Below are 17542 nucleotides of genomic sequence, written 5' to 3' on the forward strand. Positions count from 1 at the left end.
ACTGGAGGCAGGCAGAGTTTTTTTAACCACAGGCTGTTGACACAAAGTGTTAGCACCTCTGCTCATCATCCGGTCGCTTGATTAGGTTAAAGAGGATGTGGAGAAGCTGGTCTCTCTCTTTAGGCTCTGGGTGAAGGCAGGCAGTACATAAGATGAGTGGAATCAACTCCTGAATTAAAGAAGACACAGAGACAGAAAAGGCTAGGATCAGTTTAGATTACTCTGCAAATACATTTTTAAAAAAGTGTGTGGTTATGGTTACAACACACAGGGATGGAAAGGATGGTTTGTAGCACTCAAGCAGGCCCGTAATTCTATGGAGTAGCAGGAACAGCAACCGGGAAGAGGGGGCTTATTATGAAGACAGAAAATGGGAAAGTCACAAGGAGAAAAATACACAGGGGGTCACTCTTAAAAACCAACAGCAGATTTTCAACACTCCTGCAAACATGCTTACGGTAAATCCCTTGCTGGTTTCATATCTACTCTTCTTTGGACTTTGAGGCACAGAAAGTTATGGCCACATACTGTAGAAGCTTAGTAGTGCATGCACACGGCGGCATATAGACAGATAAACACAAACCTAATGCACTAGTTCTCCTCATATAAATTATTCCTACTTCAGAGTTCAGACAAAGTTCATGGGCCTTCCAGCCAGAGGGGAGAGCACTCAGCTGCCCTTGATACAGGGCCTCCATGGCCAAACTGTGGTCAGCCCTGCATTCCCGCCACACACACCGAAATTAGAGAGTGCACACAAAGTTAAAAATATATTTTTTTTCAAAGTCTGTTTTTTTTCCAGGAAGATATGATGTTTTCCTGCCAAGTACTGGAAGAACAAGCTAAACCCCAATGCTGGATGGACAAAAGGACCTAACAGAGAAACTTGGGTAAAGATAGACTGTGATGAGTCACTCGTTCAATGCTGGACCAACCCTCTGAAGTCACTGCCATGTTGGCTATATTTTAGAAAAGCAAAAATATAACATTTGACTATCAAAAGGGTCATTTTAAGTGGTTACATGACTAGTCCAATATAGTTGAAGTCAATTTCAGCATTAGAAGAAGAAAAAAAACAAAACAGCTTAAAATGACAAATTAAACAAATTCAGCCAACTTTAACAGTCACATTGAATAATCTTCTCCTGCAGTCTATTACAAGGCTACACATTTTCACAGGACACATTTTGGAGAGTCAACAGCACTGGGCTGATAAAGCAAATAGAGGAATTCATAAACAGCACACATCTAAAAAGCCAGAAACCACGCTGACCCTGTTCTATTTCAGTGTGGACTCCTATGATGTGAAATCTCCTTCATAACTGACCAGTCCTGTGTAAACACTGTGGGCAGGTAGAGTGGACAGAATGACGCCAGGGACCATGGACCAGGGGCCAGATTCAGGGCAACTACTCCTTTTAATTTAAGGACCAATGTAGAAGAGCCTGCATTCAGTAAAGGAAAGCAACAACTCCCTTCCATGTGACTATTCCTTTCAGTCTTTTCGGTTATTTTAACTATGAGGCTATGGAAAGACCAATGCCTGCTTTACCACTCACATGATGGCTTACAACTTTCATCTGAGATGTTGCATGCAACATCTCAGCAGCTCTCAATGACAGACTGCCTTATGTAGTTTCTTGACCCAGATGCTCATTATTGGGTATACCTGTAATGTGTCTTATCTCCAACAAAAACAGTAATGAACATATCTCTCTTAATACTACACACCAACTCATCCATAGTTTCCAGAAGATGCACACTCATTTAAACCACTAACAGGTGACGTGAACACGTGAACAACACTGCACTTCTTTCTCCAGGCATTTCCTGATGGCAGCAGGATAAAGTTGTGTGCCAAACTGCATAAACTGCTCAGGAATGCCTCCAGGACTACAAGGCCAAATCAAAGCATCGACCCAGCCTCTAAACCTCACAGAAGTTGTTTGAAGAACAGCGTGTTGAAATAATTCCAATCCAAAAAGGCCCCACCTAATTCACAGAAACTGAAGACCCAGTGCCAACGTGTTGGTGCCAGACACCACAGGATACCCTTACTGCACAAACTACACATATTATGCACGTGGTTTAAATGTTAAGGCTGTCTCAATACTTTAAGATGACTGGACTTGTTAGTTTTGTTTTTTTCCTCGCTTTGTGGTTAGGTTTAGGCATCAGAAGAATTTAAAGTAACTTATTGCTCTTTCCACTAGTTTTTAATGTTGTCAGCATCTACAAACTGGATTATCTGATCACTTGGTATAGATGGCTTTTTAAATTGCCCTGACCTTTTCTTTGGCACCTGAACGTGGTATGCATGCACATCACAATGTGAAGTCTAATCATTTTAGTAGCTCCCTGAGCAATCATCAAACACCAACATCAGGCCAAAATAAAAATAAATAAATTAAAAAAAAAAAAAGAAATTCCAGCACTTTGGTTGATGCACAACTACTGAAAATTACATCAGCCAAAAGTGGAGTTTAGGCATAATGTCTTAGGTATGAAATATTCCAACACAGAATTCCTGACACAGGTCTGTTTTGAATTCAAACACATGCATTCAATAGTACATTACCAGAAATTGTCTGTCAAAGAAACAGTTCCAGTAAAACTATCAACCTTCTGTGTCATGTCTAGGTCCGTTAAAGATTACAGATAATCTACCCACTAAAAACAGGAAGTCTATAATTGCAGTTTTTAGATACCATCTTTGCCTTAATGATGCCTGGAAAGTCTATATAAAAATAGTACTGTAGCAAATTACTACAAAATAATGTTTTTGACCAAAAGAAAAAAAAGAAAAAAAAAGAAAAAAAAAGTGTTGCAATGCAATCCTTTAAATTTAAGAAAAACACAGGGTTTGATGATTTACAGCATCTGCTAATACAGCCAGGTGGCAGGCAGTGTTTCAGTGTGTCATACTATCGTTTTAAGTCAAACACCTTTTGTCCTTAAGAGGGTTTCACATTCAAACAAGTAAAGGCGTGTCTCCAGGGTCGTGCTGGTTAGAAGGGTCAAGCCTGCAATACGGAAGCACGGGCAGCTTTATCTGTGTGGGTGTGAGTATGTGTGTGTACACACACACACACACACACACACACACACACACACACACACACACACACACAGTCATGGTCTGTGAATCTAACGGATATTGTACAAAGTCCAACTATTCAAGAAGTCTTAATGCGCTGCTGCATTTACTTTTTTTTTTTTCCTGCCAGCCTTTTCTCCCTTCAGTTTGTTTTTCTTGATTTTTAAAAGAGATTAAGTTCTCCATAACTGCCTGGGGGTTGATTAAAACCTCATAACCATGGTGATATGCAAAGCAGCCCGACCAAAGACTACTCCAACTAGATTTACCTCTTTCAGTATATCCATTTGGTTTCCGATCAAGTTTCAGTTCCTTGTATAAAATTTCATGCGCTGCACTTATGTTACGCATGGACACACATAGAACACCTGTGCAGGTGTCAGCTTTTAAAGAGTAATTTCTTGCTAATGCAACATTTTTTGTTTTATTGTTTTTTCAAATCTCCTTTCCTACTCTTCTCAGTAAAAAACAAAAAACAAAACAAAAAAACACTTTTGTTTGTGGAAACAAAAGCACTTAAAACCAATCAGTTGCAGGAAGAAAGCTGGCTGCATTTCGTTAAGTCACCTAATCATCAAGATTTGGGATTTTAAAACCTTTTTTCTCCAGGTTTTCAGATTTAAAAATAGAGCATAACCCCATTTATCAAACAGTTGCTAAACTGATATTTATCAAAACAGTTTCAAAATCTTTGGCATTTAGACACTTAAAGAGATTAGACTGATTGGGCCCATGTCTGATGAGCTTAATAAATCAAAGGTGAGCGAATTGAAGAGACATATCGTACAGCATGGCATATTAAGACTAAGGGCCTGATTTACTAAACAGGGCAAATCAGTGTGAGGTTGCAACTGCAAGAATGTGCTGTAAGGAGCTGAAACAGCAGCTGATCTACTAACAACACACTAATGTACAAACAGATGTAGGCGGCTCATTTCTATAAGAGACCAACCCAATTTAATGGAAAAAACAAAACAACCAAACAAACAAATAAGAAAAAAACAAAAAACAAAAACAAAACAAGCAGATCAGATAAGCGAGTGATCGTTCTGCTACTTTCTGCTAAATGGAAAAAAAATAAAAAAAATAGAGAAATTACAGTATAAACACTTTCTCTTCAGAAACAGTATGGTAATTCAGACTCAGGCAGCTGAAGGGGAATTCAACTCATACTGATTGAGACTTTGTGGGGTCTAAGAGGTTCAGGCAGCAATTCTCAGGATAAATAACACTATTATTTATCCCTATTTATCCAGAGAAGGGCTTCTTTAATCAAGACTGCTATATAAACATAAAATGTATGGGTCCTGCAGGACATATAGAACACTAAACGTTATATAAGATCAGACGTTGAGAGATTTGCATGTTACTGAAGTTACTCCAGCTGTGTGTAAATGGAGTCATTGTTCTTTTGCACAAAGACAGACATTAATTTAGTACACTGCAGATGTGTCTTAGTCACATAAATTTAATTTTGACAGCGAGACATTTTAATATGATATGTAACAGAATCAGTACTGGACACATTTAAAATCAAACAAAACCATAAAAGAAACCAAATTAAAGTGGAGTGAAAAAGTATTTGCCCCCTTATTAATTTCTTATATTTTTGCATATTTGTCACACAAATGACGAAGCTGCATTTTGTATTTACTTGGGTTATCTTTGATTAATATTGAAATTTGTTTAATGATCAAACCAGCCACACATCTGAAAGCAAATTGATTTGCTCTCCTGATATTTAGACTGTAGTATTGATATTTTAACCTTTTTTCCCCCAAATTTGCATGTAACTGATGCAAATATGCAAAAAAAAAATGAGGACTCGGGTAGGGCGGCAAATACTTTTTCACAGCAGTGTTCGTAATGTTACATTGCTCTGTGTGATGTGCACACTGCTGAGAAAAAGACGAGCAGGCTCTCTTAGTTTTTTCATGACCAAATCTCTGTTTAGAAACATGAATAAAAATGAAACTGCGCAAATCATTTAAGGTCTGCTCTATATAGGGCGAGGACACAGTGAACAGCTATAGCTCATAGCTATGGCACTGTGCTCAGCTCTAAACCGTTCACCTGTGTTAATTACACACTCATTCTGACAAAAACCTCCCCCTGGCATTTCAAATAAAGAACACTCCTAGTGAGAATGACAGCCACATTAGCCAAACAACAGCCACACCTCACAGTTACAAAACTGCCATTATACCTCTTAACGAGTAGATAGCAACCCCCAAGGAGTGTGATTTGCTCTGGAATGTTCTGTTAATAAATTTGGCCCCAAAACTGCAACGCAACTTACTTTTTGGGTACACACTATTTTTCAGTGTCACCGTTACAGGATTGCAGACTGTATTTGCAAAAAATAATAAATATGGAAAATCAGAGCTTATAGTTGGATTTCAAACAACTTCAAGAGCGTTATGCCAGGATATTTTCCCACTGTTGTCTGTTCTCACAGGAAATAATTCCACTTCACCTGTGCTTAAGTGAAGCTATTGTCCGATCCAACTGAGTTGGACATTTGTTATCTCATGCATTTCTCTCAGGTAAGAAAAAGTTCAGGGCTGCAGCGCATGTGTGAAAATATATTTAGTGACAGCGGTTTTGCAGCAGAAGGAATTGGCATTAGTTACACTTTTCTGATCTACATGTGAGAATCATGCAAATGAGTGCGTGAAAGACTCACCTGGCAAAGATGCGCAACCATTCTCTAGAAGAGAGGCATGCATGAGAGTGAGAGAATGAGTGAGACGAAAAGAGAAGAAAAAAACCGTGAAGGCAAAAGGACAGCAAATATGAGAGGAAAAAATGCAGAGGAAAAATGATGAGGACTTCTGAAAAACAAATGCCATGACAAAAGAAGGTGACCCGACATATCAATAGATAAGACACAAGTCAGCAGGATCTGGCAGGTAAAAATGTCTCCAACTCTATATTCGTATTGCTTGGGGAACGACAAAAAGGCAACACAAGGACAAAGGCGCTTTGTGCATCATCAAGTTTGAGATATTGATTTAATTATCTCAAAAAACAGAAATCACACAAATCCCACTATTGCCAAGAAAACAGCCTTTGCACAATGTGTAACTCTACAGTTCATATTCATATTGTGAGAACAGTTTAGGCACAAAAGGGAGAAAAAAAAAGGGGGTAATGTTCCTTTAAAGCAGTAATATTTCAGTAATATAGCAGCAATATTTCACATAACAGCAGATGGTGAAGTGGATGAATCACCAATGGAATAATATGTTTGCAAAGTTGTCAAATTGGCACCATTACTACCAAAACTACTGACAATAACCACATTAAGCTGTTTAGAGTCGTTTCCCCTCTACATTATAAATACACAGTTTAGAGGAAACTTTAGTAGTTGTGAATGACCAACTACTTTTTTTAACCTATTCTCATCCTTGCTGCTCTGTGTGTATCTATTGGTTATTAAAACAAGAAGCCTGTGATGGTGACAATGAATGGGGAAACAGGGAGGAGAAGAAGAGGGCAGGATGACCAGCACAAGCAGGTTTACCTCTCGTTTAGCAAGAAGGACATTAGGGACGATGTGAGGGAGACAGCGACCCAGCATTAGCATCACACTCTCCTCGCTGTCTGCTATACGAGACACCTGGGAACAGGAGGGACATTATATTCCGTTTTTCCTAAATTTACTTCTTTTCTTTTTTTTAATCTGTATATGAAATGTGTGCTCCTGACCTCTGCTCCTAGGCGGCTGTCGGAGCACATTCTGCAGAAGGACAACAAGGCTTGCTGGAAGGCCGGAGATAACTTCCTGAGACACCACAAAAAACAAAAGACCAAAAACAGTCACTACAGTCTGCAACACTTAATCTGTACACCACAAGTGCTCTGGAGAATGTCCTGACCGTTGAATGATTGAGGACTGGAATAGATTACCCTGCCACTGAGGTTAGTGCTGCCACTCTCCCATGTAACGTGACATTACCACAGTACTAAGAATAGCAGGTGGCTGACTAACAGTAACGCACCACTCACTTTTTTCTTTTAGCACCACATAAATTAGATTGTTTTTTTAAGGGAACACATATTTAAATGATAAAAATAATGAAACATCAAAAAATATCATTAAAAATAATACATCATAGGTGGGACACAAATAAGAAAAAAAAAAAAAAATTAAATGAATGAAAGCTCAGTTTCAGTGATGACTAGTTTAAAGCACAATACACTTTCTTACTCAAGAGGGCAGCCACACAACCTAATACCTGGTTTTAGACAAAGACGAATAACTACCTCCATCTAGTGGCTACATTTAGTGACTACACAAAAATGGCCAACGTGGCTGTAGTAGACACGGTTGGTTCTAATAATTTTTACAACTATATATTTTTTTCTTTTTGGCCTTCAAACCCCCACAGAGAATTTTACATTTTAAATTAAATAAATAAACAAAAAAATCTAACCGTAAAAGTGCAGAATTTTTAGCTTTTATTCAGCTTTAGCTTTTAACAGATATTACATTAACTGCTTAGAATTTACAGCCACTTTTAAGTTTAGTCCCCCCATTTTCAAAAGCGCCAGGTCACTGGACAATTGACTGATGAGCAGTTCATGCCCAGTGAGGCCTCTTCATTTGTTATTCCATTAAAATTTAAGCAGACAAAATATCTGGAGTTGATTCCAAGTATTGAGCGTCTAATTTGATAGCTGGAACTTCACTGGAACTTTCCAATGACGTCCAAAGAGATGTCAATGTAAATGAAAGAGGCCATCCTTAGGCTGAAAAACTAAAACATACCTCTCAGGCAAACGGCAAAAACTTTAGGAGTGGCCAAATTAACAATCTGAGTCAATAACACTGTCTTAAGTAGTTCTATCACTGTCAAAGTCTACAATCAAGACACGCCTTTTATGAAGGCAAATGCAGGGCTTAGAGGAAGGCACACTCTGAAGAACAGATGGCTATATTGGACTTTGCCAGACTAAAAGAGCATGCACCTATCTGAACAAATGAAACCAGGTTTATCTTGTATCAAAATGGTGAGAAAAGTTTTGAGACCTCACAGTCTGAAGCATACCACATTATCTGTCTAACATGGCGGAGGCAGCGTGAACACATATGGCTGCCAGTTGGACCAGCTCTCTACAGGGTGGGACATTTAAATGGATGCACCGTAATAACATGGGAATGGTTGGTGATATTAAAGTCCTGTTTGTGGCACATTAGTATATGTGAGGGGGAAAACTCCTCAAGATCGGTGGTGACCATGGTGGCCATTTAGAAGTCGGCCATCTTGGATACAACTTTTGTTTTTTTCAATATGAAGAGGGCCATAATTATTGATGTGACTGTTGATAACAGTAACACGATGTTCTTATTATATTTGATATTAATGCTCTTAACTGTATTATTTTATTGTTTTTCTGTAAAGCACTTTGGTATGCCTTGGCTTTTAATGTGCTCTATAAATAAAGGTTGTTGTTGTTGTTGTTGATGAACTGTGAACTGTACAGGGCTATACCCTGTCATATTCAGACAAATGTTGCAAAGCTGCTGTTACTGAAGATAAAACTGAAAGCACAAAGATACACAATCAGCAACTGAATTTGGCTGCACTAAAGGCCTGGCAGGACATCTCAAGGGATGTCCACAGGTTTTAGACTCAGGCAGTTAGTGGATTTACATATGTCACACGGGTATTAAAAAAAAACCCTATATTTTTTGTTTACATTTGAGCATCATATTTGCATTCCTTGATACAGGAAATGTTAGGAAAGTTGGGTCTTTGTTTTGCAAGTTTTTTTTTCATGCCTGAATTTTCACTCACCTGTTTGGCTGATCAAACTGGACAGGTGGCTTATTCTTCAGCTTGCTGTGAGTCTGTGGGTGGAATTGTGATGTGTTCTGAGTAGAGAGGTTGTCTGCGTTATTGTCAGGCTCTGAAACCCCTCGGATGTCCAGATACTTGCCATTATCCATGGGAGGCTGAGGATAAGACTACAAGATGTTAGCATTATAGGGTCAAATATTTGGGCTTGTGACAAACTACAGAGAAACCGTCATACAGACTGAATGATTTTCCTTTCTTCTTGCTTTTTTTAAAAATTTACTATAGAAAACTGTGTGACTGGTAGACATTTAAATAAGCCTGTGCTTTACATATTCAAAATGACCACATACCACAGAAAGAGGGTCAGCGGAGCAAGCAGTGGTAGCAGAAGAGGAAGAAGTGTTAGGTGTATTCTGAGAGCCCAGGTCCAAAGTGGTTGGAGGCGGGGAGGAAACTGTCCTCTTCAGTGTTTGAATCTCACTGTGGGGCAGAGGTAACATAACATAAGTCAAAAAATACTACATACTTAATCAAGCAGCAAGTGAACGAGACAATCGACTGTTTCACCCCTACCATCAAAGTCATGCTTGAACTGTTCAGTAAAATTGGTCAGAATCCTGATGGTGTCAATTAAAGACTTCACATGACAAGAAAATTAAGTTCCACTTTTTCATCAGACCAAAGTTTCCTCTGTAATTTCATGCAGCTGTGGTGCTTGGGAGAAATTTCCAATCTGGTTTTACACCATGGCCAGTTTTGGTCACGGTTATAGAAACTGAAAACTTCTGAGACTTTTTTTTTTAATGAATACTTCTGCTGACTCTTTGCTCAGCAGTAGAAGGGGTAAATGTTCTTGCTGAAATGACATGCAGTGAAAGAGCTATGAATGTTGGAAACCTTGTCAGGATCAAAGACTTCAGAGTTTTTCAAAAAGAATAGTATACGAGCACAGACATGCACTCAAGCACACACCATTGCAGTTTCTTTATCTGCTCTGCTAGGTTCTGCTTCTCATTATTGAGGAGGCTTATCTGGTACTCCAACTCTTGCACGACTTCTGTCTGCTGCTAAAGAGAAGAAAAAAAACATAATGCAGACAAATTACAAACTCAGCTCAAGAGCCGGAGCTCTGAAGTCACAACTTCTTCAGATTTAACTGAAAGAGAAAAATCACTTTGCGTTTAGTTTCACAGCCTTTTCTCAATGAATCTCTCTGGTACTAGAAGGAATACAAAGCAATAAAACAGGTTCAACTCAGCGTACACACACCTGTTGTGAAAGGTCAGGCTTCTTTAGTGGATCTTGGGCAATGCAGTTTCCAGGAAGATCGACAAAATCCACTCCAACTGACACATCAGCTGTGTCCCGAGGAGAAGGGAGGGGGGTGCCACAGCTTCTGTAGAGCTGCAACAGGTCGGGGGGTTTGGGGATGTTGAGGCCAACATCATCCCACAACTCAAAGTCCTGGGAAGAAACATAAAGCAAAACAGTTTAGTAATTGTCATTTGTGTCAGGCATGGGCTCTTCCTTTGCATTACACAATTATGTGCAAGTACAAGTTTAAATTATTCATACTACCTTCAGTACTTTCTTATGAATTAGGATGTTTTTTGTTTTTTTTTTTGTTGAAAAGGAGACAGACCTAATTTTAAAAATAAAAGACTAACTCCAGTTAGGCATTTACCATCCTTTACCTGATCATCATTTTCATCAGAGAAGGTGATGGATGAGAGTTTGTATTCATTTTTCAATAAATACTCATTCACAAGGAAGTTTAAGGCTCTTTTCTCCAGTGGGCGGATAGGCTCCTGAGGCAGAGAAGAACAAGGTCGATCACGGCAATGTTCTCACAAAGGTTTAAAGGGACACATTCGTTCATTCTTCACTCATTTCACCACAAAGGAAAAATTAGAAAGCTTGTAAATCCCCCACCTGAATTTCAGGGCTTGACTTGTAGTTTTTTCTCTCCTGAGAGGGCACTTCGCTCTCTGAGAAATTGAGAATATATGAGATAAATTTGAAAGGATGCTGAGCATCACTCACCAAAAGGAATTCTCTGACAAAAAGAGAGAAAGCTGTAACAAAAAGGGTTCAGGTGGAGAAGAAGTTAAAAGTGCGCCACACCTGCTGCCTGAGTCAAGTTGGCGCGCAGAGCCTGAATGGTCTCCTTTGCTTTCCGTAGCTCAAACTCCAGCACTGGACAGGAAGTGACAACACACACAGGAAGTGCATCCAACCAAAGACAGGGAACAAACAAATAAAACAGATGGGTATGAAAAACCAAACAATGACACAAAAGATTAAAAAGTCATAAAAACAAAACAAAAAAGGATGCATGCAAATCATGGGTCTAAGGAACGCATGCAGCAGAGGACTATGGTAAAGCTGGCAAGATGTTTCTTGGACAGGTGTGTTTTCTGCATTGAGACGCAGCTCAATGATAGAATTTCCTGCCCTTGTTTTCCTCTCATTAATACTTAACAAATGGAAGTCCAAATTTACCTACATTGTAGCTGAGAGGCAAATAAATCCATTCAGGCTACTAAAATGTATCCTTGATAAACTAGGAGCTGTCTGACACAGGTTTTTATAAGTAATAAGTAATTTACACATTTTAATTCAAGCCACTCAAGGGACAGCCAATGCTCAAATGTTTTGTTCTTAAGAGATAAGACCATCACACTATGAACACCACAACATAAAGCTATTTCAGCTAACAGACAAAACGTGAGTTTGGCATTCTTTGCTAGGTTACCGATTTAGACTCGTCTTTCTTGACTTTGACTTTGCAAAACAAATAAAAAAAATAAAAAAAACATAACACGATCAAGCCAATCATAGAAACTCGAGGAAGCTGTTTCTGGCATCTTATATACTATCAGAAGGAGCAGAAGGTATTATTTATAAAAATGTTTATTTTTAATCTGTAAGTAAAAATGGTAAATGCTAGATTCATACTGATTTCTTCTTTAAAGAACACACAAGGTCTTAAGACATGTTAGATTAAAAACACACGCAAAAAGTAATAAGCAATGGAGCAGGAAAACTATGTTGCATAGCTGTGCACTGAAAAATCTGCAATTTGGTCCGTCTCTTGTTTCCCCAACATGTGTCACTTAAGGTTTAAGGCTGCTGTTGGTTTCACACTTCTTTATAGCGTGAAACCAGGTTTCACGCTATAAAGAAGAGCTTAAAAAAAAACAAAAAAAAAAAACAACAAAAAGCCGAAAAACATTTTCAGGAAACAGTCTGAATTTCCATATAAAGGTCAAAGCCAATTTCTGAGCATTAAAAAATAGTAAATTTCTGCCAGAGGAAACCGAGTTACCATTCAGACCTTCCTAGCAGATCAAGTGCACAGGATGCAAACGCAACAAAATGGAAAACCAAGAACTGAATAACGGGAAGAGAAGGAAAAATAAATAAATAAAAAGCAAAAAGCTAGACTGGATGGAGTGACTTGTCCAGTATTTTACTGGGGTTTGATCAACGTCAACGGAGAAAGCCAGAAAACCCAGAGTCAGACAGCTGGGGGCAGGGCTCTTACAAGAAGAACAAGTTGAGCGGAATGAGAGTGGGGATGTTTCAAAAGTAAAGAGAGAGGAAGGGAAACATGGCAATTTGGTAGAAAGGGCAGTGTGTGAATAGTCATTTTTAAAAATGATGCATAATTTGGAGGTGTGAGGTGGAACCAACATCTCTGCTGCATGGTTTTAACTGGGCCCTTACTTCATGTCATCGTTTTTCTCAACTGATAAAAGCCCCAAACCAGAAGCAAGCGTTTCCCGCATTTACATTATTGGTGCATTAACTGGCGTTACCCAAGACTTTACCATCAGAATGCAACATACACATTTAAATTAAATGACATTTATATTCATAGGACAATCTATATGCCATCCCCCATCCCATCATGCTCTACAATCTATTTCTCACCCTTAATATTCATGTACAGTGGAAGGGAAAACAAATTTAATGTAAAAAAACAAACAAAAATACACAACATAATCCACCACTTTAACAGTTTAGGCACAGTTTTGGGACACACACTTACACACACTTACTTTTAAAATGTGTGGATGGCTGCAGAAAACTGTTACTAGCTTTAACCCTTATAATCTAGCAGACTTCTCATGGCTAAACATTAATGTCTTCATCTTGAGGATTGTGAAACTACAAAATTAAAACCAGAAGGGGATTTGGTTAATACACATAGTCCCTGCCTGATCCCATTTTGCGTTCGGCATTCTACATAAATATCAAAGGCTTACTCATTTATTTTTTCCTTTAGTCCACGGCATAAAAATGCTCACCACACAACACCTGAAAAAAGGCAATATGCCAGTAAATGAACACCTGTTCTTAAACCCAATGGTGTGATGACACATCATTGGCGTCAGGAGGAGCTGTTAATGTGTTTAGCTAAAACTATCAGACTGTGTGTCACGAATGAGCCATTGAGAGGGGAGGGCGGGGGAGAGTGCGCTTTTTAAATAATGCTGATACATGTTTGGTACCAAAAATACCACAGACTGGTTTTGCTGTGTGACGGTTCGTGAGAGGAGGCACAAAGACCTCAATGAACTTAAAAAGAGAAAAATGTGACTAATTTATCCCTAATAAAGCAGGACTGACAGAAACACATTTGTGTTATTAAGCAGAGTTTATTTATTACTGGTCATCGTTGTTATTAAAGCAGCTTTTAGATTTCATTTTGCCATATTCCACGGCGCTCCCATTCAGTCATTGTCTACTCTCCCGATCTTTTATCCCCAGTGTAAGCTAGGCCTCTTGTTTTGAGCCCTGACCGTATGGTTCATCTTACCTGCCACCCGTTCGTCTGTCTCTCGGTTACCGTCATCTGAGTAACGAGCAAAGTCCAGAGAGTCTAAGGTGCTGATGCTGCCTGCTCGATCTGAACAAAAACACAGACACAGAGACAGAAGTGAGACAAGTATACACCTGCATAACCATACAGCTAAATGATTGCACTCCCCAAGAGCTCACAGTTGAAAAATTTAACTGTGCAGCCTACATGGTGCTCTATAGATTCTTCTCTATGAAATAATAGGATCAGCTTCAGTGTGGTAAAACCCACTTCCAAACTATTAATTCCACCAACTATACACAAGGGTAGGCAGGTGCTAAGAGAAGGAACATAAAGGTGATAAATAAGCACACTCTTTGCTCATATTTCACTGGGCTAGGCTGCTCTGATAGCTAAGACAATGGTGTTGGCTTTCTTTCCACAGCAACGCAAGTGTGAGATTGGCCTGTTTGTTCTCTGATATCAAGATACAGTACAATGTCAAGTCATATGTGACCTTGTTGGCCTGAAAGACCAAAAAAAAAAAAAAAAAAAAAAAAAGCTGTGTGAGTAATTTAACTGAATTAGCAAATCATTTCCACTCATTAAGTTATAACTTGTATTATAAACTTTGATCATATTACTACTTTGGATTGTTAAAATCCTCTAGAGTTTAAAAAAAAAAAAAAAAAAAAAGACTGAGGAAAACTTAGATATCAAAGGAAAAAAAAAAACCAGCATGTATTTCCCTTTGTAGACAAGTAATGTATTTCACTAATATTTCTTTTTCTGTTACATATAAGGTTTGTCTATATAAGCGTATACAATATTTTATGTCATGTTCAAATTCACGACCATGCAACTTTATGATATAGTGACAGTGTTTCTCCAATGTCTGTCTACACAAGTGTCATTGTTCTGCCAAGCTGATGTCAGGCAAACTAATTTTCCTGCATAGAAAGCTTCCAAACATGTTTACTTCCTGATGATGTGTGAGGACATTTGTTGTTAGTAGCTGCAATCCATCTGGCAAAACAGTGAGTAATAGAGTTTGCAGGTGTGCGTGCATGAACGGAGCAAAAGAAAAAACAAAAAAGTAATTTGATAATGTGAGGGGGCATTTGCAGATGTCCTTTGTGTACATGTCTGATGTGCAAAAAAAAAAAAAAAACCAAGCCTGGTTGACCTTTCATTTCCTTGACAGATTTGACACTTCAGTCTGTCACCACCTCCCTTTATTCAACCCCAGCTGATTATACAACACCTAAGCGCACACAGATGATTGTCTTTCTACTTGCCAAAACAGAAAACGCTAAAAGATATAAACTGAAAGCTAAGGTACACGAGTTTACATCAGGGCCTAGGAGCTGATATTGATGAATGGTCAGGAGGAAGCCAACAGGCACTTTTAATTTAATGGGAAGGTTTTTGGCAAGACTGATTTAAACTGTGGTTATAAATATGGGATGAAAAAGTGGAGCACAAATTATAAGTGAATCACAGACAAGCACACAAACCTACACAAGATCAAATATCTTAGGTCTTAAGAAAATAAGCCTTTTTTGTCTGGCAGCAGATCATTTTATTTACGTCAGTGTGTATGTATGTCTGTATGCATGTATGTGAATAAATGATGATGATTTCTTATTGAGATTTTACCACTGATTCTGTTTATCTTAATATTTTCAACTCAAACTAACAGAATAAAGCCATTTGAGGCACAGTTTCCAGTACAAAATTACTATGTCAAGTCAGGATTTCCTATTCCTAAGCATGTTATCATTTCAATCGCTTTGCATAGTATTAGAAAAAAAAATCAAATATATGTTCATGTTTACTGTGTGAATTCATACAATACAGCAATATACTCCTATTGACAGGTTACATTAGAGTGCAGCACACTGAAAATGTAGTTGGGCGATTTCAGACTAGGACAGCACATAAATTGTGGTCACAAATGATCTAGAACTGATAATGTGAAGCTTCTATTTAACCTATTTAAAGAATACAAAAGTTCCTGCAACGATTACAAATAAACAGTTGCCTGTCTAGCAAGAGGTGAAGAGAGAATCCTGCAAAATTCATTGCAGCAAATTAGCAAGGTGGTGGGAGATGGCATGCTGTGTCATGTGCCCTAGAGCAACAGCTGCAGATGCAGCTTGTAACACAGTCATTATCCACACACATGCTCACTGCTGATTCACAGTCACAAGTTTTGTTTTTTTTTTTTATTTGCAATCACCACACCAATTACATTTCAGATTCATCAGAGATTTGTTACTTCGTCAGAGAGATTTTGTTTTAAATTCTAGCCTGTATCACATATCTAAAAAAAAAAAAAAAAAATTATTTTATATATATATATATATATATATATATATATATATATATATATATATATATATATATATATATATATATATATATATATATATATATATATATATATATATATATATATATATATATATATATATATATATATATATATATGAAACCTATCCAAGGAAAACTATCACACTCTCTACTGTATGCTGCAGGTACAATATCCATCTTTTCATTAACTTCAGACTTGATAACAGGCATCAGAATCTATGGACCAAATTTATTTCAACACAATAAGTCATCATAAACTAGACATTATTTTATTTATAGTGTTTACAATCATAAGGATCACAAAGTCAGAAACCACTGAAGGGGATTTGTTTAAAAACAAAACAACAAAACAAACAAAACACACACGAGAAATTGGCTGTTGAAATAGCAAGCTGTTCTGTCAATGTAGAAAAAGAAAGCAGACATCCAAACAGTATCCCTCCTTCTTTAGCAACAAGAGCAACTTAAGTAAATCCTAATGTTGCAATGTGGCAGAGAAATTCTCCCACATGAAAAGAAAGATAATTGCAGAGATCACATGAGGTCTGGACTATCAGCTATGCTAGGATGAAAAATGACATGGCCTTCAGCAAAGTCTGTCCCTCATATCAACTCATTGTTACAGGCTACAGGCTTGTAGATTACACCACTTCTCTATGATGTTCCTGTCACAAGCACAACAGGGGAGGTGTCAGGTCCTTTCAAACTCATGGTCTTACCGTGTTCCAAACCTTTTGGGAAATAGGAGATACTAAAAGACACACATCCTATAGTGGTTTGTGTTTACTGCTGTAGCCTTAAGGCATAGATACAGGGGCAGAATTTAATTATAAAGGTTGAACAGATTGAAAAAAAAAGACAAGGAATATGACTAGCTGCCGTTTGCAATCTGGAAAAGCCAGACTGAGGCCAGCTACCAAGACACACGCCTAAAACTATACTCCGGTTTTCTGAGATCTTAGGCAATGTTCATTGCCACTGCATACAAAATAGTTGTGTCTGGTTTTAACATTTATTTATATGAATCCCTCAGCTGGAAAACTGCCAAATGCTTCTACAGTAAAAATACATAATTTAGCCTTGTTCCATAATTTGAAAAAGTCAAAATTACATTTGCAGTGCAGCTTCAATGACATGCTGCAAAAAGCCATAGCCATTCAGTCTGGCACACTGATAAAAATCCTTTCATTCGTGAGGGCAATGTCTCGAATGAATGACTAAACTCACCCTACAAAAACATCTTAAAACCGTGATATAAAATCAGTCAGCCTTGATTTTGAGTGCATGTTTCACTGCCAAATAGATATTGGAAGAAGACTTTTTCTCTCCCCCCCTGCTAATTTCAAACAGTCAAGTAGACAAACACACCCACTGGTGTGACATGGCACTTTCTATTCAAGATACAATCTGTTTTCACCAAAACACACTAACAGAAAAAAAAGCACCTCATTTTCA

General features: G+C 38.0%; 1 protein-coding gene across 9 annotated transcripts in view; it reads right to left on the reverse strand.

The window, feature by feature from the left end:
* The window catches only part of relch (RAB11 binding and LisH domain, coiled-coil and HEAT repeat containing), a 36581-nt gene that overhangs the window by 17289 nt on the left and 1750 nt on the right, over positions 1-17542 (reverse strand). For 3 of the 9 annotated variants that reach the window (XR_014893928.1, XM_085287403.1, XM_085287402.1), the window contains exons 2-13: positions 13730-13819; positions 11029-11100; positions 10837-10892; positions 10599-10712; positions 10174-10368; positions 9877-9971; positions 9255-9384; positions 8902-9071; positions 6809-6884; positions 6624-6719; positions 5784-5807; positions 57-169 (exon numbers count right to left, since the gene is read on the reverse strand). Coding sequence is in view for 8 of the 9 variants with exons in the window: in XM_085287403.1 (XP_085143529.1) it covers positions 57-169; positions 5784-5807; positions 6624-6719; positions 6809-6884; positions 8902-9071; positions 9255-9384; positions 9877-9971; positions 10174-10368; positions 10599-10712; positions 10837-10892; positions 11029-11100; positions 13730-13819 (1231 nt within the window). In the remaining variant the exon portion in view is untranslated. The remainder of the gene's footprint in view (positions 1-56; positions 170-5783; positions 5808-6623; positions 6720-6808; positions 6885-8901; positions 9072-9254; positions 9385-9876; positions 9972-10173; positions 10369-10598; positions 10713-10836; positions 10893-11028; positions 11101-13729; positions 13820-17542) is intronic. The other 6 variants (XM_085287407.1, XM_085287406.1, XM_085287404.1 and 3 more) reach the window with 5 other exon arrangements.

Source organism: Mchenga conophoros, linkage group LG9 (assembly GCF_057382185.1).
Source record: "Mchenga conophoros isolate Kocher_MC1m ecotype Shallow Benthic linkage group LG9, M_conophoros_male_GT1.1, whole genome shotgun sequence".
Taxonomy (NCBI): domain Eukaryota; kingdom Metazoa; phylum Chordata; class Actinopteri; order Cichliformes; family Cichlidae; genus Mchenga; species Mchenga conophoros.